The sequence below is a fragment of the Dama dama genome, chromosome 1 (assembly GCF_033118175.1).
Source record: "Dama dama isolate Ldn47 chromosome 1, ASM3311817v1, whole genome shotgun sequence".
Classification (NCBI taxonomy): Eukaryota; Metazoa; Chordata; class Mammalia; order Artiodactyla; family Cervidae; genus Dama; species Dama dama.
In genome coordinates this window covers 51,242,942-51,266,836 of record NC_083681.1, presented here as the reverse complement: position 1 = coordinate 51,266,836, position 23,895 = coordinate 51,242,942, and the positions used below count along the sequence as shown (strand labels likewise).

At 45.5% G+C, this 23,895-nt stretch overlaps 1 protein-coding gene across 1 annotated transcript in view; it reads left to right on the top strand.

Annotated features, from left to right (window-relative positions):
• Positions 1 to 10,480: 10,480 nt before the first annotated feature.
• The window catches only part of CLPB (ClpB family mitochondrial disaggregase), a 154,060-nt gene continuing 140,645 nt past the window's right edge, over positions 10,481 to 23,895 (top strand). Inside the window, exons 1-2 of the mRNA XM_061149504.1 lie at positions 10,481 to 10,949; positions 14,747 to 14,798. Of these exons, the coding sequence (XP_061005487.1) occupies positions 10,547 to 10,949; positions 14,747 to 14,798 (455 nt within the window). The 5' untranslated portion in view covers positions 10,481 to 10,546. The remainder of the gene's footprint in view (positions 10,950 to 14,746; positions 14,799 to 23,895) is intronic.

Here is a 23,895-nt window from a genome sequence, read left to right as displayed (position 1 = left end):
ACTAGAAAATCTGTTCATCCACTTATTCCAAAGAAGAACTGTGGGAGAGTGCGCACCTAGTTAGGGGTATGACAGTAACCAGCAGGATCCACAGGAAATTAATTGTGTTTCCAGAGCCTATTCATCAAGCCTGAGGTACAGCGTTAATTCTACTTTAAAAGATCTTTGACTCATGAAACTAACCAAAATAAACTATTTGTCAGCCACACTTGATATTTGAAAGAATACCTTATTTTAAAATTATATCTTCTGCTACTGTTAACTGACCATATAACTTGTAGAAAAAGAATTGCTTTCAAAGGTTTCCACTGAACACCATAAGAGGATCTGGGACTCTAGCCACCATCATCCTTGCAAGCCTGAAGTTTCTTTGAGAGCTCATGTATTTTATCTCCCCTTCCCCAAATCATGTAAATGGTGTATTTGAATTCATACCATAGAATGCTCTTTGAACTGAACGATGCCTACCCAGAATGGAGAGGAGCATGATGTGGTGGAAGGAGGCTTTGCAATCACACTGAAGAGGACTCTCATCCTAGAGACATCACTCACTAGTTTGTGACACGGATGAGTCATTGAATCTGTTTCTCCATCTATAAAACGGGGGGTGGGGGTGGGGAATCCCACTTCATACTTATTGTCAGAATTAAATAAGAACTTTCATGCCTGTGTGTGCCAGCCACAGTGCAATGTGCTTGGGATACATAAATAAGACATGGCCCCTATCCTCAAGGAGTTGAGTGGGTACTCAACAGATATTTTGTTTAAATGACTAATAAATGAATAGTAAACTCTCAATACATGTCAGTTTCTTCTTCATTTCCCCTGCCTATCCCAACTGCCAACTGATGTGAACTTAGACTAAAGCACATTTCCCTTTTAAAAAACATTTTATTTTGAATTAATTTTTAGTTCAGTTCAGTTCAGTTGCTCAGTCATGTCCAATTCTTTGGGACTCCATGGACTGCAGCACGCCAGGCCTCCCTGTCCATCACCAACTCCCGGAGTTTACTCTAATTCATGTCCATTGAGTCGGTGATGCCATCCAACCATCTCATCCTCTGTCATCCTCTTCTCTTCCCGCCTTCAATTTTTCCCAGCACGAGGGTCTTTTCCAATGAGTCAGTTCTTCACATCAGGTGGCCAAAGTACTGGAGTTTCAGCTTCAGCATCAGTCCTTCCAGTGAATATTCAGGACTGATTTCCTTTAAGATAGACTGGATCTCCTTGCAGTCCAAGGGACTCTCAAGAGTTTTCTCCAACATCACAGTTCAAAAGCATCAATTCTTCAGTGCTCAGCTTTGTTTATAGTCCAACTCTCATATCCATACATGAGTACTGGAAAAACCATAGCTTTGACTAGTTGACATAAGAGTTGTTTGGTTCAAGCGGCCTGGAATTGCCTCCAAAGATGGACCTTTGTTGGTAAAGTAATGTCTCTGCTTTTTAATAAGCTCTCTAGGTTGGTCATAGCTTTTCTTCCAAGGAGCAAGTTTTGCCAAGAGAACGCACTGGTCATAGCTAACACCCTCTTCCAACAACACAAAAGAAGACTCTACATATGGACATCACCAGATGGTCAATAACAAAATCAGATTGACTATATTCTTTGCAGCCAAAGATGGAGAAGCTTTATATAGTCAGCAAAAACAAGACTGGGAGCTGACTGTGGCTCAGATCATGAACTCCTTAATGCCAAATTCAGACTTAAATTGAAGAAAGTAGGGAAAACCACTAGACCATCCAGGTATGACCTAAATCAAATCCCTTATGACTATACAGTGGAAGTGACAATAGATTCAAGGGATTAGATCTGATAGAGTGCCTGATGAACTATGGATGGAGGTTTGTGAGATTGTACAGGAGGCAGTGATCAAGACCATCCCCAAGAAAAAGAAATGCAAAAAAGGCAAAATGTTTGTCTTTTCATACAAACAGCTATGAAAAGAAGAGAAACAAAAGACAAAGGAGAGAAGGAAAGATATACCCATTTAAATGCAGAGTTCCAGAGAATAGCAAGGAGAGATAAGAAAGCCTTCCTCAGTGATCAATATAAAGAAATAGAGGAAAACAATATAATGGAAAATAATTAATTTTAGACTTACAGAAAGATTGCAAAAGTAGTACAAAGAGTTTCCTTATGTTCCCCATCCCACTTTCTCAGTGTTAACATCTTAAATAGCCATGGTACAGTGATCAAGAATAGGAAATCAACATTTGTACAATATTATTAACTATAGCATATACTTGAAATTCACCAGTTTCCCCACTAGCATCCTTTTTTTGGTCCCCAAATCTTATCCATGATCACACAAGGTATTCGATGAACTATCACTCCTGTGATTATATTTCTTATCATTTAACATGGATTTATCAAAAGAGAGATTACTTGGGTGGACCTGACCTAATCACTTGAGCCGTTAAGAATGACAGGGTCCTTCCTGAGGTCAGAGAGACTGCAAATAAGAGTGGGTCTCAGGTGGTGGTCACATGGCAGAGACCTGAGAGGTCCTCATCTGCCAACAGCTAGCATGACAATGGGAACCTTAGTGTCCCACAGCTGCTAGAAAATGATTTCTGCCAACAACCTGGGGGAGATTGGAGTTGTGCTTTTCTCTAGTTGAACTTCCAAATGCTGATATTGCTGACCAACACCTTGACTTCAGTTTTTGTGAGGCCTTGAAAAAAAGGACACAGTTAAAATATGCCACACTCCTGGCTGACAGAAACTGTGATATTAAATAGGTATTGTTTCAAGTGGCTAAATGTAAGGTGATTTGTTGTACAGCGATAAAAACTAATACAGATATTGATCAGTTATTTATAGAGTGTCTCTCAATTTTGATTTGTCTGATGTTGCCTCACGGTTGGAGTGGGGTTATATGTGCTTGGCAAGAATGCCACAAAAATGATATTGTGTTTCCAGTATCAAAGGATTAATGATGTCTATATCTTTTTTCCTTTTCTTTTGGTTGTGCTGGGTCATTGTTGCTGCGCACAGGCTTTCTCTTATGGTGAGAGGGAGTTACTCTCTAGTGGAGTATGAGTTTATCATTGGGGTGGCTTCTCTTGTTGTAGAACATGGGCTTAGTTGCCTGTGGCATGTGGGGTCTTAGTTCCTGTGCCAGGGATTGAACCCGTGTCCCCTGCGTTGGCAGGTTGATTCTTAACCACTGGACCACCAGGGAAGTTTTACTATGTCTTATTACAAATCCTGTTTGTCCTCAAACTTTGACCCACTAATTTTAGCATGGCTTGAGGATTTTGTCTGAAATGTTTATAACTGTGATATCTGCATAATGATGATCTCTGTTTCCTTCTTCCTTCTATCTAATTCAATTTCTATTGTAAGAAAAAGCTGTCTCTTTACCTCATTCCTCCCCCAATCTATCTATTTATTTATTTGATTATATATATCAGTAAGGCCTCGTGGATATTTGTTTTACTCTCTGGCTAAAAAAACCCACACTAAAAAAAAAAAAAAAAAGAAAACCCACACTATCATTATTTTTTGCCTGAGTGTTCTGGATTGGGTCATCAGTAAGTCCTTCACGTTGGCTCCTGTGTTCTTTTGATCAGCATGTATCTGGTTTTTCCTTCCTTTTTGGCACACAAGATAGTCCTGAGTCATTTTGTATTTTTCCTACCCCAGTTCTGAAGAGAACCATTTCTCCAAGGAGAACTGGTTCCTTTACTTGGAAGAATAGTGTTTGGATCTGGGTAGTGTGTGTATTCAGTGTTTGCCGGCCAAACGAACTGGTTGAGAACGCAATTACCAGAGTACCTAGGAAAAGAAGACTCAGAAAGATGGGTTGAGAGGGACGGAGTCCGCTTGCGTCTGACTCCACCAACTTTATTGAAGAATACCACGCCTATATATACGCTAACAGGAGTTACTAAGAATAGATCGAGGTTTTTGCATACGTGCAGAGCTACAGGTGTTTTAAATTCCCACACTTAAGATCAGTAAAGCATTAATTACCCTAGCGCCCAACATGATTAAGATCAATAGAACATTAGATAGAAAACAGGCTTCATCAATAGAACATTATCTAGATGGAAAACAGGTTTCGAGCATGATGAGTTTATCAGCACCAGAAAAACAGGCAAAAGGTCACCGGTGTGTTTTTTCCCTGAAGGAGACAAATGCCAGTCTATACTTTAACAAGAAGGGGTGGCAGGACAAAGAGAGACCCTTTGTTCTCTCTTAGGGCTGTAAGGGGCCTGTACATTCAAGCAGGCTCCCTGCAGTGTTTAAGATGTCATTGCTTCTACACTCTCTCAGGAGACAGAGAGAGGTCATATATGGAATATACTAACCCAAACCTACTTACATATCTATATTTCTGTATGAATATATCTGTATATACTTTAAAACAATGAGTTTATCCTGAATACCCCTAATTCCAATCCAATGCCACAAGGTTCATTTTGGCTCTCTCTCTTTCTTACTTATAGCTTCTTTCTCTAACACTGAAAAACCCAGCTTTCATTATCTCCTACATATCTAACTATTTTGTTTAAAAATTAGCGTGCTGTTTTTCAGGAAAAGTGTTTTCCTTAGAAGCCTACAGAATGGCTTCCAACCTTACCCTAGTGGAAGGTGACCAAAGCAATGGCACTGATCCTCTACTTTCGGCCTCCTCTTGAACCCCAATATCTCTAGTCACCTCACCACAAACTAAATGAAATGCATTCTCTGTGCCCCAACCCAAGAGCTAGAAGCACAGGTAGGGTAACTACAACCTGATACAATAAATTCTTGCATTCTGAGCAGACCAAAAGGAAGTCATCATGAACTGAAGATCTTTTTAAAAAAAAATATTATTTATTTATTTTAGGTTGTGCTAGGTCTTCGTTGCTGTGTCCGGGCTTTCCCTCTAGTTGCTGTGAGCTGGGCCTACTCTTTGTCGCGGTGCACAGGCTTCTCACTGTGGTGGCTTCTCCTGCTGTAGAACACGGGCTGTAAGCGCATGGGCTTCAGTAGTTGCAGTATGCGGGCTCAGCAGTTGTGCACAGGCTTTAGTTGCTCTGAGACATGTGGAATCTTCCTGCACCAGGGATCGAATCCATGTCCCCTGCATTGGCAGGCAGATTCCTATCCATTGTACCACTAGGGAAGTCCCTGAACTGAAGATCTTTTTAAACGTTATGAATGTGACCTAGGGGATTTTGAATTGTTTATTGAAGAACTAGAATTCACTGAGTCCTGGCTGATTTTAATGGGAGATTCCCCCATGATCCCCCACCACTTCTCATTCAGCCAGACAATGATCATTTAACCTCTCAGTACTCCCTACTAAATGCTAATAGTGGCTCACCCCTGCCTTGCTCCTTTCAAAGATGTTATTTGTGAAAACCGTATGAGAGAATAAATGGATATGTACTTGGAGAGTTAGGCAATTGTAAGTAAACTGAAGGACCCTGGAATGTGTCTGCAGCAGAGGAGTTGAACGCTGCACACGCAGACGTTCTGTGACCCACCTGGTAATGGGAGCTCAGAGACCTCTCTTACTGTTGTGACCAACCCTAAGCTGAGAGGCAAAGGTACTCTAAGAATACAGGGAAGGTGAAGCTGCTATAGTGAATAGGGTGGCTAAAAAGACAGGATAACATGGGAATCTCTTAAAATGGGAAAGTCAAAATGCTTTGACTATTATGTACTTTTAAAATATTCATTCATACAACAGTTATTTACTGAGTGCCTTCACTAAGGGATGAGGAAATGAGGAACTCTATTTCTGCCCACAAGAAGTTTACAGTAGGAAATCCAGTAAACCCCTAGAGCGAGGAATAAAATAGCTGCCATTTCTTGAAATTTACTGTGAGCCAGGAATGTTAGTGCTCTACGTATTATCTCATTTAATACAACCAATTGCCTTGAAGGTAGGTGTTATATAATAATGAGGAAATTATAATCGGAGAGGCAAAGAAATTTGTCCAAAGTTACACATGTAGTAAATACAAGAGTCATAATTGAAATTCAGGTCTGCCTTCACTCTAAAGGTCATATTCTAATATGACCATGCTAATACAGTGAGAGTAAGCTACTCAGTGAATGAATACATATTGAGTACCTTTTTGTTCCAGATTGTTCTAGTGATGTGAAAGTGAAAAAAAAAGTCCCCTCTTCCCTGGTGGTCCAGTGATTAAGAATCCACCTTGCAATGCAGGGGACTTGGGTTCAATCCCTGGTTGGGTAAGTAGGATCCCACATGCTTCAGGGCAATGGAAACCTTGAGTTCTATGTCATGGCCTGTGCACAGGTTGGAAAAGAACTTCCAGACATGAGGCAAAATGAAAGGAGAATAAAATTTATTAGAGTAGGAGATGCTATTCTAACAGTGGTCCAGCTCAAGAGAGAGCCTACCCTTTCATGAGCTAGTAGCCAATTTTTATAACCTCAAAACAGAAAATTCCTACCGGAATGGTAGCATTAGGTGATTGGCTAGGCTTCTATTGGGTGGGTAATAGGGTGAGTATTTTACTTAATTAGGGCCAGGGAACTGGCGGTTTAGATCCACAGACTCATGGCAACAGTTGCTATGGGGCTCAGTCAGTTCCAGAAATTTTTATCCTGTGACTTTGATACAGGGCTCCATACTCTAGAGCCCATGCTTCACAACAAGAACAAGAGAAGGGGCACAACAAGAGAAGCCAGCACACTACAATGAAGACGCAGCACAGTCAAAATAAAACAATTCTGTTAAAAATCCTGTCTTGTGGGACTAAATTCTACTGGAGAAAGACAATAAACAAAACAAATATTTAGTACATCAGGTGGCCCTTCCCTGGTGGTTCAATGGTAAAGAATCCACCAGCCAATGCAGGAGACTTGGGTTTGATTCCCGGGCTGGGAATATCCCCTGGAGAAGGAAATGGCTACCCATTCCAGTGTCAACTACAAATTGACACTTGCCAAGAGCATTGCCAGCAACCAAACAACAGGGGCATTTGCCATCTGCCTCTGTGGAAACTGAGGCTTCCCTGATAGCTCAGTTGGTAAAGGATCTGCCTGTAATGCAGGAGACCCCAGTTTGATTCCTGGGTGGGGAAGATGCCCTAGAGAAGGGACAGGCTACCCCCTCCAGTATTCTTAGGCTTCCCTGTGGCTCAGCTGGTAAAGAATCCACCTGCAATGTGGGAGACCTGGATTCAATCTCTGGGTTGGAAAGATCCCCTAGAGAAGGGAAAGGCTACCCACTAGTATTCTGGCCTGGAGAATTCCATGCACTGTATAGTCCATGGGGTCTCAAAGAGTTGGACACGACTGAGTGACTTTCACTTTCTGTGGAGATTGAACCCTGTGCTGCTGCAGCTGTTGACCTTCAACACCCGCTGAGGGAGTTCAGGGTGGAGTGAGGCACTCTGTGCTCCAAGGAATCTATCTGAGGGGACAGGTCTTTAGATAGTTGGGTATTTTCAGGAACTGATTTCATGATTCCAATCCTTGCATATCCTCATATCTAGAAAAGCACTAAATCCCTTCGTGATGACATCAGATCCTTGTGACTAGTAGAAAAACCTCTTGTAAATTAACCGCTTGATTGCACTGAACTCCCCCTTCACTGAAATCTTATATATTGACCTTCCCTGACTGCCTCTTCCCATCACTTCATGGCAAATAGATGGAGAAACAGTGGAAACAGTGGCAGACTTTATTTTTGGGGGCTCCAAAATCACTGCAGATGGTGACTGCAGCCATGAAATTAAAAGACACTCACTCCTTGGAAGAAAAGTTATGACCAACCTAGACCGCATATTAAAAAGCAGAGACATTACTTTGCCAAAAATGGTCCATCTAGTCAAGGCTATGGTTTTCCAGTAGTCATGTATGGATGTGAGAGTTGGACTATAAAGAAAGAGGAGCACCGAAGAATTCATGCATTTGAACTGTGGTGTTGGAGAAGACTCTTGAGAGTCCCTTGGACTGCAAGGAGATCCAACCAATCCATCCTAAAGGACATCAGTCCTGGGTGTTCATTGGAAGGACTGATGTTGAAGCTGAAACATCAATACTTTGGCCACCTGATATGAAGAGCTGACTCACTGGAAAAGAACCTGATGCTGGGAAAGATTTAAGGTGGGAGGAGAAGGGGACAACAGAGGATGAGATAGTTGGATGGCATCACCGACTCAATGGACATGGGTTTGAGTAAATTCCAGGAGTTGGTGATGGACGGGGAGGCCTGGCATGCTGCAGTCCGTGGGGTCGCAAAGAATCAGACATGACTGAGCAACTGAACTGAACTGAACTGAACTGAACTGACTGCCTCTTTGGAGCTATCTCTCAGAGCTATCTGAGGTGCTGCCTCCCAGGCTGCAGTCCTCATTTTGCCCCAAATAAAACTTAACTCGAAGCTCTCAAGTTGTGCATCTTTTTTAGTCGACACCAGTATTCTTGTCTGGGAAATCCCATGGACAGAGGAGTTTTCGGGCTACAGTCTATGGGGTCACAAAAGAGTCAGACAGGACTTAGCAACTAAACAACAACAACATGTCAAGTGCTACATGATATGAAGACAAAGTAGGCAGGATAAGAAAGATGTGGAAAGGAAGATAGCTTATTTAAATAGAGTCATCTGGGAAGGTTCTGATACTCTGAAGTAAGTGCAGGAACAGAATCTAGAACTGGTATAAAGAAGAGCCTTCTCAGTTACAGAAGATGGACCATTGCTCTTCTGCTTCCTGTAAGAATATGGGAGTAAAATCTGAGGGTCAAAAGAAACAGGAGGGAAGGGGGCAGGGCACAACCTTTGAAAGAATGACATAGCCCGAGGACACAACATAAACTGATTAGAATCAAATGGGCCTAAGATGGCAGACAAGTCAACTTAGACTAGACCTTGATCCTCAGTATATGCTCATTGTAATACATCAGCAAGGTAAATGACACACCCAGAAGTGCCATGACAGTTCCAAAGCCAACAATCAAAGACCAAAAAGTGGGCAGTGGCCCAATTCCTGGAAATCTCCACCCCCACCACCCCCCACCAAAATAGTTGGAATAATCCTCCCTCGTTGTTGTTCAGTTGCTCTGCAGCACACCAGGTTTCCTTCTCCTTCACCATCTCCCGAAGTTGCTCAAACTCCTGTCCATTGAGTTGGTGATGCCATCCAGCCATCTCGTCCTCTGTCCGCCTTCTCCTCCTGCCTTCAATCTTTCCCAGCATCAGGCTGTTTTCCAATGAGTCAGCTCTTCACATCAGGTGGCCAAAGTATTGGCGTTTCAGCTCCAGCATCAGTCCTTCCCTGAATATTCAGGATTTGTGTCTTTTAGGATTGACTGGTTTGATCTCCTTGCAGTCCAGGGGACTCTCAAGAGTCTTCTCCAACACCACAGTTCAAAAGCATCAGTTCTTCAGTGCTCAGCCTTCTTTACTGTCCAGCTCTCACATCCATACATGACTACTGGAAAAACCATAGCTTTGACAATTTGTATCTTTGTTGGCAAAGTGATGTCTCTGCCTTTTAATACGCTGTCTAGGTTTATCACAGCTTTTCTCATTAGCCTGTGAAATAACCCAGCCTATAAAAACTAACCACACTGCATTTCAAGACTACTCATACCCTCTGCGACAGTCCACACTCTAGTCTGTTCAGTGTGTTTCTCCCAAGGCTACTCTTGATTCTGAGAAGGCTGGAGCTCTGTGGAGTGTGCTTCTCTCTAAAAAATCCACTTCTCACCTAGAAAAAAAAGCACTTCATCATTCACCTGCTCATGGGTTCAATCTGGAGAAATGAGGGCAGGATGGGGGTGCAAGTATCAAGAGGGCGATGGCTTGGAGTTGAAGGCTTCAGCTTTATTTATTGATTTATTGACAAATTCTTTTATTTTTGAGCCTAAATTCCCCTCCCTGTACACAGGAGTAATAGTCCTAGCCCAGCTTCCCTTATGCGGCTGCCACAATGATGAGAAAGATAGAACATATGAAAGCACCTTAAATATAGGGCAAGTGGGAAAGCAAGATTAGGCATCAACTTTTTAACAGAAAGGATGTCGGTGTACAAAAAACAAAAAGAGAGAGAGAGAGAAGAAAAGGAATTCCTATTTCAGGTGCACCAGTTACCCTAGCTATCTTTGTGAAAAGCAGTCCCAGGCTAAAAAGAGATATAGGCTAAAAGAAGCACAAGTTTCATGACTGGCCTCTGCTGAAGAGTCCCGTTTAATTTACAAAACTCAGAAATTGCATCTCAAGTTTTAGCTAAACTTGGAAGAACACTCTGGGATTCCAACCTTAACTCTAATGGCCTGGCCCCTGCTAGGTGTTTCTCTTCTTGCCACGCCCCCATGTCCAAACTCCATTTCCCAATACGCCCCAGGATCCTGTAAGTCTGCAGTCATTATGACGCAAGTTCCACAGCCTTCTGGGAAATGTAGTTTATTTCTCCCTCCGCTACGTCAAGATCTAGGGTTAGGGACTACCACTCCCGTGAGGTAGTGCGTAATTTCACTCCGCGGCGTCTTCGAACGCGCCGCGGCAGCCATGTTGGAAGTGGTCAGCACAGGGGCCGGCACCAGGGGGTTATCGAAGCAGCTGTCACGATGCTGGGGTCCCTGGTGTCGAAGAGAACAGCGCCGGCGCCGCGGCTCCTTCTCCAGCTGCTTAGGTCCCCATCGCTCCGGAGCCACGAAAGTGCCACCGGCCAGAGTGTGACCACCGGGGGCCGCGGGGAGCCTCAGTGGCTGAGGGCTGCCGTCGGGGGGCGCGGTGGAACGTCGCCGGCCCTACTCACCGGAGGAGGGGCAGCCACTGGAGGGCGCCAGAGAGGACGTACCGAGACCCCCTGCCTTGCAGCTGCCACGTGGGGACGCCTTCCCAGCCCCGAAGAAACACTGCCTGGGCAGGACAGCTGGAATGGAGTCCTCAGCAGAGCTGGATTGGGCGTGTGGGCCCTGGCCACGGCGCTGGTGGTTCACTGTTACAGCAAGAGCCCGTCCAGCAAGGGTGATTATCGGGACAGTCTGGTTTTGTGCAAGTGAGAGGCGGGAGGAGGGTCCTGAGTCCATGTGGTTGGAGGGTGGGAGCTGCTTGTAGATTTAGACCACTAGAGCTTCAGTCCTGGTGGGACCCAGACATAATTTGGTCATAGAGCAGGCTGAGGAGTTCAGTTCCTCTGAGTTGTGTAATTTCTCAAATTATGCAACTGTTATGGTATTAGAATAATAATTGCATGCGTGCCTAGTCGCTTCAGTCGTGTCCGACTCTTTGGGACCCTGTGGACAGTAGCCTGCCAGGCTCCTCTGTCCATGGGGTTCTCCAGGCAAGACTACTGGAGTGGGTTGCCATGCCCTCCTCTAGGGGATCTTCCCTACTGAGGGATCAAACCTGCGTCTTCTATGTCTCCTGCATTGGCATGTGGGTTCTTTACCACTGGCACCACCTAGGAAGCCCATAATAATAATTATTGTATTATAATAATACAGTTATTAAAGGTCAGCCTCCCTTCTTGGGGTATCACCTTATCCATCTGTACAATGGGAGCATTGGACTAAACATCTGAAATTAGCATGTGGCCTATTTCTCTACCATTCTACCTGGTTCAGTTCCTCTTTTAAGAGGTCTCCAGGAAACCTCCTGTTTGGCTTCCCATGTGGTGCAGTGGTAAAGAATCCACCTGCCAATGCAGGAGGCACAAGAGATGCAAGAGACGTGGGTTTGATCCCTGGTCTGGGAAAATCCCCTGGAGTAGAGAATGGCAGCCAGCTTCTGTATTCTTGCCTGAAAAAAATTCCATGGACAGAAGAGCCTGGCAGGCTACAGTCCTTGGGGTCCATGGCCTAAGAAGGGAAGAGGAGACTTGGTTTCAGTGCCAACTTTGGCTCTGCTTGCTCCTCTCTAGATTGTTTTCCCACAGGTGGAGGATGATTTCTCAGTACTCTTACAGTGCTGTTATTCTGATTCCTTTTGAAGTTCAGCAGTGTGGGTGTGTTCATCAGGGAGACTCCTAGGGTTCTGCTGTGCCTGGTCTCAGGCATGAGGTGATCTTGCTATGTAGGGAATTTGGCAGGACAAGAAATACAGGGAGCTGGCCCTCTAGAGAACCAGAGCAACCACGGGGGCTGGCTGACCCAGATTGGTATCACCCCTGGGTGCATGGAGCCGAGCAGGGACTGGGAGAGCAGGCAGAGAGCTAGACTTCTAGCCTACGTGAATCCAGCTACTCAGGTTCTCAGCTCTTCCTCAAAGAGAAGAGTGAGGCCTGGTGTTTCAAGATTCCATGCATCCCAAGCTCTGAGACTTTGGACCAAGAGGAGGGACGCCCTTGACATTCATTTGTTTATTCAGCAGGATGTGGCCAGCTGTTTAGGAAGAGCCTCGGCAGGGAGTAAGGTCACCTGGGGTCTTGTTTTGTTCTACCTTTAGTTCCCACGTGACTTTGGACTTTTGCTGTTCCTCATGGTCCTGTTTCCTCATCTATAAAATGAGGGTGTTGAAACAGAGCTCCTAAGGGTTCTTCTAGCTTAGGCACACTATGATTCTGTCACTTCCACACCCACAGAGGTATGAATACCCTCTGTGCACCTACTTTAAAGCTTGATGTGGAACTCCTGACTTAACACAATGCCAGTTAAGGGGATGGTGCAGGCCATTAGGCATGTGCATCTGGTGAGTCATCTGACAGCGTGTTTTGGGGGATCAGAAGGCCAGCATGGAAAGCCTTCCTGAATGATTGGAGACCTTCCTTGAGGATGGGGAATTTGAATTTGAGTTCTTAAGGATAAGGCAAGAGATGAAAAGAAGAGTTGATACTGTGAGCTCCTTGAGAGCAGGGAGTGCGTCTTGATATTTTCAGGTTGATTCCGGTTCCTTTCCCTAATAATTTTGCATTGTCCATCATAGTCCCTGGTACTTAGCGTAGGCACTTAGTAAATGTTCCTCAAGATGGTTGGTATTCTACGCAAATGTTTCCAGGAACGAAGCGCAGGTCAGCATAGTATGTATAGAGGCTAGCAGTTTGTCCAGCCTGGTTGAAGGAGAGGAGGTCTTTTAAATGAGGTGAGAGCAGATGGAGTAGGGTCTGGATATCAGGCGCGAGGGTTTGGAAGGTTTGAAATTCTTCTATAGGTGATGGAAAGCCGTGGAAAATTGATGAGCAGGGAATGTCCCAAGGCCAGCAGGTTTAGACAGATGGGGAGAAGGTGTCCAAGGTCTTGCCTCAGAGTTTTTGGGGGGCTCCAGATTGGAATCTGTGGCATGTGAACCCCAGCAAAAGACACTGGGGTCTTTTTACCAAAATACATGATGTTTACCAAACCATGACCAGTTCCAATCTTTCTGACTTGCCAGTTCCCTTGTCTCCTGACTTGAGAGTTGTGAGATAAGGCCCTCAGTGCAGCATAATCAGTACTGCCCTTTAGGAGCCAGGGGACCCCTGTTCTAATCTCGGCTCATTCCTCATTCCCTCTGGGACCTTGCAGAAGCTACTTCTTTTTTAAAAGAGTGAGGGGAGAGAGAATACAGCAGTATCTGAGGAAGGCTTGTTCCCCTTCCAGCTGGGGGCTGCCCAAGCATGCTGGGGTGTGTGCTGGGGAAACAGCTGGGGAACCGAGGAAGACCTAGCCCTGGAGCCTAGGCCTGGAGGGGGCGTGGAGGCCTGTGCATCAGTCTGAACCACAGGACTGGTTTGCATATGTCTGATAAGGTGGATATTGTACACAGGAGGTTAGGTGAGTGAGCCAGGTAATAAACAAGTAAGTGGCAGAGTTAGGACCAGACCCAGGTCTGCTATTCCACCCTGCCCCAGTGCTTCCTCTCTGTTTCACGTGGTGACTCTCTTGGCTGGACTGAGAGCTCCCTGAGACAGGGCTGGTCTGAGTCAGTCTGGTGCCCATCACTGGAGCTCAGGACCAGCTGAGCTCAGAGTGTTGCAGCCCCTGGGAGAGAGAATGTGCCTCTGCTGTTGACAGCTTTTCCTCATGGCCACAAGGTGGTGCCAACAGCTCGCACGCTGCCCAGGCCAGGCCAAGCTTGCCATCGCTTTTCTACTAGGCCTGGTGATTCCTAAGGGATTGATTGGAATCCTCTACTTTGGTTCTTCCTTTGTTGGGTTTGGCACTGGGATGTTTGCAGGTTTTTCAGCCGTTATTTCTTTAGCATCCTTGTAAGGCTGTCGGGGCAAGGATTAGTGCCTCTGCTTTATAGTCAAGGAAGTTGGCGTTGAGGGGGGAAAGGCTGCCACAGCACGTGGTGAATAGTGGACAGGGTGTGGTGGAGCCTGGCTCCTGGTCGAGGCGCTCTCCACTCTCGGAGGGGTCCACACCCCTGCCTGCTCTTCCTTATCCTGTCCTCCTGCTAGGTTTGTGACCTGTAACATCAAGATTCAAAACTAAGCTGAGAAACTGAAGTTGGAAGAGAAAGTGGGGCAAGGTAGGGGGATAATTAATAATGTGTGATAGTTACATAAACCTGCAGAGCTTTATAGCTGATGAAGGGTGAAGGCGTTCACACACTGAGTGTTCACTGTAGGCCACACGTGGTACTAACACATTCCTTGGATCACCTGTGTGGTAAGAGTTCTGAGTCTGGGCTCTAATAGAAAGATGTGGAAGACAAGTGGTTAACAGAGGCTTTCATGTGGGCAGGGGAGGACTAGCTGTCTCATTGTGTATCTTGGCATCTTTTCACTTGTTAAAGCCCATGTATCTGAAGTGCCTTCACTTCCACTGTCTTTCTGGGCCCTCCAGGAAGCTCTGAGGGTTAGGTCCTGGTCAGGGATCTGATTGGTGCCCCTCTCTCTTCAGATGCAGCCCTGATGGAAGCTGCTCGAGCCAACAATGTCCAAGAAGTCAGCAGGTGAGTATCAGACCCTAGACCTTGCTCTCTCGTGCAAGAGGCCTGAGCGGAGTGGGGCCCTTGCTCTGGTGGTGACTGCCTGGGAGGAAATCCTCACACTGAGCTGGGAACCGAACCCTGTGACTTCCTTGTAGTCAGTGAGTCACTGGGCTCCTTTGGCCCAGGTCAGCCCTTAGATATCTTAAGGTAGAGAGTCAGCCCCTGTATCTTTTTTTCTGGCCCCAGACAGCCCTGATCCCTCAGTTGTTCTGTTCTTCTCAGGGCATGGTTTCGGATCCCTCCTACATCTTGTGGATTCCTCGGTGAATCTTCCACTTTGTTCTTGTTTCTCTGTGGGATTGGCCACGGATAATTGGCTATTGACTGGATGGAGTGCAGGTGGGCAACAGTGGAGACACTTGGAGATTTGGGAGGGAGCTGGAAGAGATCTTTCTGCCAAAGCCACCTGCCTGCAGGGCTGGGTGCCCATGCTGGGTGCCTGCCCGGGAGCTGACTGCATTTCTCCAGCTTCCCTAGCTCATTTGTTCCCCTAGCGACCACTGGTCAGTTAGATCGGAGGCTTGTTCCTGCGCAGGGACAGGACTTGATCCAAGCCTCAGCCGGGTGCCGGGGCAGAATAGAGTCTGTCCTAGATGGATGCTCTGACATGGGGCATCCTTGCTTCGTTAGGGGCAGAGGCTTCATCCTTGGTGAAACTTGGTGCCCAGCATTAGCTCGAACTTTGGCCTTTATTTTATTTTATTTTTTTTTACTGCCTTTTGTGTAGAGCTAGGTGGCCATGGGACACCCTCCCTTCCCTGCCACCATGTCCACATTTTAGACAGGAAATTAGGTGACTGGAGTGGCTATCACTGCACCCAGCGCCACACACCCATGGTGCTCTTCCCCACTCCAGCTGCCTGAACATGCAAGAAAGTGTTGAAAGGCAGTCACAACCCCCATCAAGACTTACTGCTTTGATTCCCTTTCATTTTATCTGCCATATTATTATTGACTCTCAAGGGTGCTTTTGAGTATTAATGTTCAAGGCTTAGTTTTTAATAGACCACTTTTGGAAGTATGGGCTGGGAGTTGTTTCGTAGCCAAATAAATATGATGGAGCAGCAGTTTAATAAACATGCGATGATGCATCTTAAAAACCAAGCACAGCTGTCGGCTCGCTGTTATAAGAGCCATTCATAACTGCAGGCAGCGCATGGCACGTTCATTCCCTCAGAGGCAGGAGAGCCTCGACTCCTGCTGCTGCAGTACGATGGCATGACGGGGTGGCAGCTGGCTGTGCCCTCGTTTAAGGCCTCTGCTGACCCTTTAGTCACCTGTTGATGACTGCTAGGTGACTGCTGCCAGGCTCCTGCTTTCCTCTGGCAAGCCAGGGTAAGCCATGCATGTGCAGAGCAGCAGGGCTGTGAAAGCACCTGTTCCTTACCGGGGAGGCTGAGTTTTGTTCAGTCACTCAGTCGTGTCCGACTCTGCGAACCCATGAACTGCAGCACACCAGGTTTCCTGTCGTTCATTATCTCCCGGAGTTTGCTCGAACTCATATCCATTGAGTTGGTGATGCCATCCAACCATCTCATCCTCTGCCGTCCCCTTCTCTTCCTGCCTTCAGTCTTTCTCAGAATCAGCGTCTTTTCCAGTGAGTCAGCTCTTCTCATCAGGTAGCCGATGTATTGGTGCTTCAGCATCAGTCCTTCAATGAATATTCAGGGTTGATTTCCTTTAGGATTCAGTGGTTTGATTTCCTTGCAGTCCAAGGGACTGTGAAGAGTCTTCTTCGGCACTGCAGTTTAAAAGCATCAATTCTTTGGCGCTCAGCCTTCTTTATGGTCCAACTCTCACATCTGTACATGACTACTGCAAGAACCACACCTTTAACTATACTCACCTTTGTCAGCAAAGTAATGTCTCTGTATGTTGTCTAGATTTGTCATAGCTTTTCTTCCAAGGAGCAAGCATCTTTTGATTTTGTGACTGTGGTCACCAGCCGAGGTGATTTTGAAGCCCAAGAAAATGAAGTCTGTGACTGTTTCCATTATTTCCCCATTTATTTGAAGTGATGGGACTGGATGCCATGATCTTCAATTTTTGAATGTTGACTTTTAAGGCAACTTTTTCACTCTTCTCTTTCACCTTCATCAAGAGGCTCTTTAGTTCTTCACTTTCTGCATATCTGCGGTTATTGATATTTCTTCCTGCAATCTTGATTCCAGCTTGTGCTTCATCTAGTCTGGCATTTTGCATAATGTACTCTGCATAGAAATGAAATAATCAGGGGGACAATATATAGCCTTGAGGTATTCCTTTCCTGTTTCACTTAGTCTCCAAGGGCTGATTGATTTAGCTCTTTCAAATACACATTTTTCTTAACAATGATTAAACCTCCCACCCTCAAATTACAGAAAATGATTGAATTTATGGTATGTGTGTGGTTCAGAATATTTGTTCTTGCCTATGTGACTAGTGTCTACAAGGATTTCCCTGTGTGTCCCCAGTCTGTAACCCGCTTTTCTCCTGCCTCCGCTTGTCCTATCTCTCTCGATCATGACGACTCAGTCAGAATCTCCCTTCAACCCTTGTGAGGGAGGCAGAGATGAGCAAGGCACAGACCCAGCCCCTCAGAACTGACAGTTTCCCCTCACCTTCATCATGTGGTCTCAAGGAAACAAACATGTGACCTGCTAATCACAGCTCTTCCTGCTCAGAGAGCTGGTCCTACGGGAAGGAGTGGGGGGAGCCTGACCACCCTTGCTTGAAGGAAACTTCCTTGAATTCCTACCATAGGTCCTTGTTTATTTAGGCTTTTTACATCCTAGACTCTGCACAGGTGCTTAACACTACCGTTAAGTTTTCCCATCTGTGTCCTGGCCTTTAGCTCTGCCCAACAGAGCTGCTAATACCAGGATAGAATCCCATTCTCAATTTTAAAAAAATATTTACTCATAGTTTATACACAGTTGGGTCATCATGTGTATGATCTGTGTGGTCAAATCAGTATTTGGAATAAAACTCAGACCTGGAGTAATGCTGTCTCTCCCCTCCTCTTCTCCTGTCCCTCTCTGGTTCTGGGCTGTGTATGCCTCTGCCTTGATGACCCCCTACTTTCCTAGAGCCTTGGGAGAGCTCTTGATAGTGAAGGGAAGCAATCCAAAGCTCTTCTGTTCGGAGGTGGGGAGTTTCATCATCTTCTTTAAAGATACTCTTGAATCTGCAGTTTCTGGGTTCTAGGTGTGGGCCCTCCACACAGACTGCTGTGTGTACACTGTGCTCCTTACACCTTTTCTTAAAGCCTCCCAGCCTCCGCTCAAGTACTGCAGACTCCTCCCAGCTGAATGTGATCTACCCGTTGCCCTGCACCTTCTGCTGGCCTGGGGTGGGGGCCGGGGGAGGGGTCAGGTCATCTAGGAAGAGCCGTGCCAGCTGTGCAGAAGACTGCTTTGCTAGAAAAGTTGGAGGTCAGGTGGGAGAAGCTGGGCTGAACATCAGAACTGAGGAGGCACTCAGCCCATGAACAGGAAAACCAGCGTGGTTCACACTCTACCCAAATCAGGAACAGATGAGGGATCCTCAGGCAGTGTGAGATGATCAGACCAACAGCTCTGAAGTGTGGGCACTGTTACCTGTTTTACGTGGAGCTGGCTAACCATTCATGGTGTGGGCCTGCCTGGCTAAAGGCACAGGGAAGGTTCTGCCACTCACCATGTTCTTCTTTACATTAAGGAGGGCTGGGCTGGCCTTCACCTTAAACCACTGGATTGTGTGCCTCCTCATGGCAGGGACAAGGTCTGGTCCCACACATGTCTTATCCTCTTTTCCAGTACAGTGAAAGTTGGGGAAAGCTACTTTTTACTGACTTTCCAGCAAACCGGAAGCAGGCAGTCCAGAGTCTTATTTTCAAACTCCAGCTGGCTGTGTCAGAAGGAGGCTGGATCCCTTTTCCTTCCCGTCGTCCTCTCCTTTCTCTTTATGTGGCAGCTGTTTCCTTCTTCCCCCAAGGCACTTAAACGTTGTTGGCACGTGCAGCTCTGGCTCTTCAGGAGTGGAATCCTGGTTCTGAGGCCCCTATCCCACCTGTCAGCAGCATGAGCAGGTGGCCCTGCTCCTGGGCTCAGCCCACACCCAAGCGTGGCTCCTGGACTCAGGAACCACTCAACCGAAACCTAGGGCACAGGGCAGTCTGAAGGCACATCTGTCCCGGATCGGACAGAGCCGAGTGAGGAGCTACTGGGGCTGAGAGAAGTGAGGCCTCCTGTTCTCGCCACAGAGATCACATTTCTTTTCGAACAAATTTGGGTGAAAGACTATACCCCTACCCACTGCCCTTCTCCCAGCAGGGAGCTAGGCCTCTGCTGAGTGCTTAACTCGAGTTGTTTCCATCGGCACAAGCACTTTTTAAATGAAGGAAGTATGGTGGTATCAGTCTTGAACTTCAGACTGCCTGCCCTTTCTCTCCAGGATTCATTTGTTCGTTTGATGAAAGCTTACTGAGCACCTGCCATATGCTGGGTGGTTTACTTGGCATCGGGGACAACTGACCAGGCATGCTTCTTGCCCTCAGTTAAGGAGTCTGGGGAAGACGGTGGTAATGCAGCATGGTCTGTGCTGAGACAAGAGGGCTTCCCTGGTGGCTCTGATGATGACGAGTCCACCTGCGGTGCAGGAGACTCAGGTTCAGTTCCTGGTCGGGAAGATCCCCTGGAGAAGGGAGTGGCTGCCCACTCCAGCATTCTTGCCCTGAGGATTCATGGACAGACACCGTGCTTTCCAGCCACTATGTAGGTCCTTAGGTTGTCTCCACTCATAGTGCTGAGACAGGAGCCCAGCATGTGGGCCTCATCTACCGGGCAGACCAGAGGAAATGACGCCTGATCAGTCTTAAAGTATTAGGAGTGTTTAGCGAATAGAAGGCAAAGGCATTCTAGGCAAAAGGAACAGTGTAAGTGATAGTGCTGAGGCAAGAAAGAGCCCGAGTGTGTGGTGAGGAGGGCGAGCTGTGTACTGTTAAATTGTGTGGTGTTGCTGGATCAGAGTCTGCGGCCGGGAGAGTGGAGATGAGTAGGGCCCTGGTTATGGAGAGCATTGTCCATTCGTCCCTCCGTCACTCATCTGTCCAGCCTGTCTCTTGTGCCTAGCCCTGAGCTGAATTTGTGTTGGTGACAACAAAATGAGGAAGGAGAAACAGTCCTTGCTCTGAGGAGCTCACTGACCCGCTTCTCAGGTGAGGAGGGAACACCTCAGTCGAACATTGAGGACCAGCAGAGCAAGGCACAGGTTGCCTAACTTCTGTAAGCCTAAGTAATGTGGAAATGATAATACCTGTAACTCAAAACAGAGTTGCTCGTGTTTATTGTTAATAATAAAAGTATTTCATTAGTTCAGCCAAAATATCTGAGTGCTCATTAGGAACTAGGTGTTGGATTGAGTGCTGGAGATACAGTGGTGAACAGGATGGGCACAGTTCCTGCCCTCCTGGTACTTAGAGTCTAACTGGGAGCCAGGTGACTATGCAGTTATAGTTACGTACTTTAAAATGAAGTACAGTTTGCCCTTTCAACAAATGGTTGCTGGGACAACTAGATATCTCCGTGTAAAAAAATACAACTGTAGCCCTGCCTCATCGTACACAAAACTAAAATGGATCATAGATCTAAATGTAAGAGCTAAAACTATAAAACTCTATAAAAGAAGAAAACAGAAGTAAATCTTTGTGACTGTGGGCTAGGCAAGCCTTCTTAGATATGGCACCAAAAGCGCAGGAAATCAAAGAGAAAAGGAGATAAATTGGACTTCAAAAGTAAAAATGTTTGTGTTCAAAGGACACTTTCAAGAAGGTGAAAAGTCTCTCCCACAGAAAGGGAAAAAATTTACAAATTAGTAAGAGATACGTATTCAGAATACGGAAGCTCAACAGTAAAAAAAGATAGCCCAATTTAAAAGTGGACAAAGGGTCCAAATAGTTTCTCCAAAGAAGATATTCAAATTGACCAATAGGCGCATGAAAAGATGCTCAACATCATTAGTATTAGGGTGCTTATGCTTAGTCACTCCATCGTGTCTGACTCTTTGATACCCCATGTACTGTAGCCCACCAGGCTCTTCTGTCCATGGGATTCTCCAGACAAGAATACTGGGGTGGCCAACCATTCCCCTCTCTGGGGATATTTAATACTAATCAAAGCCACAATGAGATACCACTTCTCACATATCAGGATGACTGTAATCAGAAAGATAGATAATAGCAAGTGTTGGTAAGGATGTGGAAAAGTTGGAACCCTTAAATATTGCTGGTGGGGATGTGAAATGGTGTAATTGCTTTGGAAAGCAATTGGCAGTTCTTCAAAACATTAAACATATGACCCAGCAAGTCTACTCCTAGGTGTGTACTCCAGAAAAATGAAAACGTACATGATTGTACTTGGTACAAGAATGTTAATAGCAGCATTATTCATAATAGCCTAAAGAGGGAAGTAGCCCCAACGTCCTTTAACTGATCAGTGGGTAAATAAAAGTACGATATAGGCATACAGTGGAATATTATTTATCAATACAGATACTGCGTGTATGCTACATTAAAGAACCTTGAAATCATTATGCTAAGTGAAAGAAGCCAGATACAAGAGACCACATATTATATGATTCAGTTTATATAAAATGTCCAGAATAGACAAAGCTATAGAGACAGAAAGTAAGATTGGTGATTGCCAGTGACTGGAGAGGTGGGGGTTGGGAGGGAATAGGGAGTGACTGCTAATAGGTCCAGAGTTTTTTTGGGGTGGCTAATGAAAGTGTTCTGGGGTTGGTAGTCAAGATCACAGAACTCTGAATCTACTAAAATCAAGTTGTGCACTTTTAATAGATGGATTTTATGGTGTGTGAATTATATCTCAGTAAAACTTTGTTAAAATGTGAAGCACAAGACACTTGGGAGTCTAATCTTGAGCATGGGAGGAGTGGAGGGGGGTATATTTTCTGTAAGCTAAAGCATCTGAGTGAGGTTGAAGTGAATTCTGAAGGATAAAGAGAAAGCTAGAAGAATATTGACTTAAAAGGACAGTAGGCCCTGAGTCAAGAAAAGATGCAAAGGAATTGAGAGAAGTCCAGACTGTAAGTGGGAGAGGGCATGAAATAAGATTGGGGAGTTAAGCAAGGACCATATCACACTGGATCTGTTGGCCATGTTAATGTCTTTTGTTTTTACTAAGAGCAGTGGGCAGCCATTGAAGAATTTGAAGGTGTGTGTATGTGACAGAAAGAGAGAGAGAGACATGTGGTGACATGATCTAGATCTGTAATTTTAAAAGATCACCCTGGCTGCTCCATGGAGAATAGATTGATAGGGAGCTGCGGTGGATGCAGGAAAACCAGTTGATAGTGACTGGAGTAGTCCAGACCAGAAAGGATGGTGGCAGGTGGTGTCTTGGAGTAAGGTGTCAGTAGCAGAGATGGAGAAGGTAAACTAGACAGGACTTGGTGATGTGTAGAACAGCATCAGTGCCTGGTACGTAGGAGGTACTCAGTAGATGAATCTTGAATAAATGAATTTGCATATGGTTGATTAGGGAGAAGAAGGTGTTAAGAATGAATTTCTGTTTTCTGGCTTGAATCAGCTGTGGAGATGCTGTTGCCATTCTCTGAGATGAAGCTGCTGGGGGAGGAGGACTGGGTTGGGAGAAAAAGATTGAGTTCAGTTTTGAACATGTTGAATTTAACATTTCAGTGAGACATTCAAGTGGAGATGTTAAGTAGACGTTTGAATGGGTCTTTCTGACTCTTCCTGCAGTACATGCTATGCTGCTTCAAAGATCAGTCTAGAGATTGTTTTGACATCTTGTTTTGATTTCTGGTTTGATGGTTTTAGACATTAAAGTACTTCATACCAGCTAAAACTTGTTTACTAGGTACCTTTGGAAAAAAAGTCTGATTTGATTTGCAATGCAGGAAAGAAGAAAGGGTTGGGTTTTGTTGGAGGCCAAACACATTTATTCTAGATTTGCATTGATGGCTTGGTTTGATTCTTGTCCCCGGATGCCCCAGCTTGGGGCTTGAGGCACTTGCTGTCATTGTGCCCCGATTAAGGTGTCCAGAATGTGCTTAGCTCCAATATAGGTAAATGTTCTGCACATTGATCCAAGGATTTTATGTAATTAACAAAAACCCTGGCTGGTAAATACATTCAGCTGTCTCGGGGCCTCTGAGAGGCTGTTTATCGATTGTTGTATCACTTTGGCTGGGTGGGAAAATATTAATGATGGCATGAGAGCAACCAAAACATCCAACTCTCTTAACCAGTAAGTATGTAAATGTTCTTGTGGCTTGCAATAGGTTGAGACAAAAGCTTTATTCTAGACCGAAGGTCAAGGCCTCACTGGCATCGCTCCTGTAATTTGAAACTTATGAATGTTTCTTGAATGCTAGCGTATAACCTACACAGGTTTCTTTTTGAATGCTGGGATGTTGGAAGGCAGCATAATGCTGCAAAAAAAGTACAAGGATTTTAGAATTAGAAGACCTAAGTTCCACTTCTGTCACAGTTACTGTCTCTGGGACTCTTAATAGATCATGAAAAAAAAAAAAGTTAAAGTATTAGTCGCTTAGTCATGTCTGATTCTTTGTGACCCCGTGGACTGTAGCCCACCAGGCTCCTGTGTCCATGGAGTTCTCCAGGCAAGAATACTGGAGTGGGCTGCCATTCCCTTCTCCAGGAGATCTTCCCGATCCCAGGGATTGAACCCAGTTCTCATACACTGCAGACAGGTTCTTTACCATTTGAGCCACCAGCGAAGCCCTTAATAGATCACAGACCTTCCCTTTTTGAATCTTCGTTTCCACATCTTGTTAGTGGGGTTCCCACTGAGAATTTTGAAATATAGTTCTCAGTGTTAAACTCTACAGAGAAATCTGAGCCCTTTGGGGGAGGGTCCCGATCACACACTGAAACTCCAGGGCTTACTCAAGTGGGCCTTTAACCAGCCTAGCAATTTTGCAGAGTGGTCCAGGGTCTGGCATGTTTTCAGAGGTGTGAACTTACGGAATCTCTGTTTGCTTGCTCCCTGATGATAGAAAACTACTGGGGAAGATTGGGTTAGCAGCTTTTTCAGAA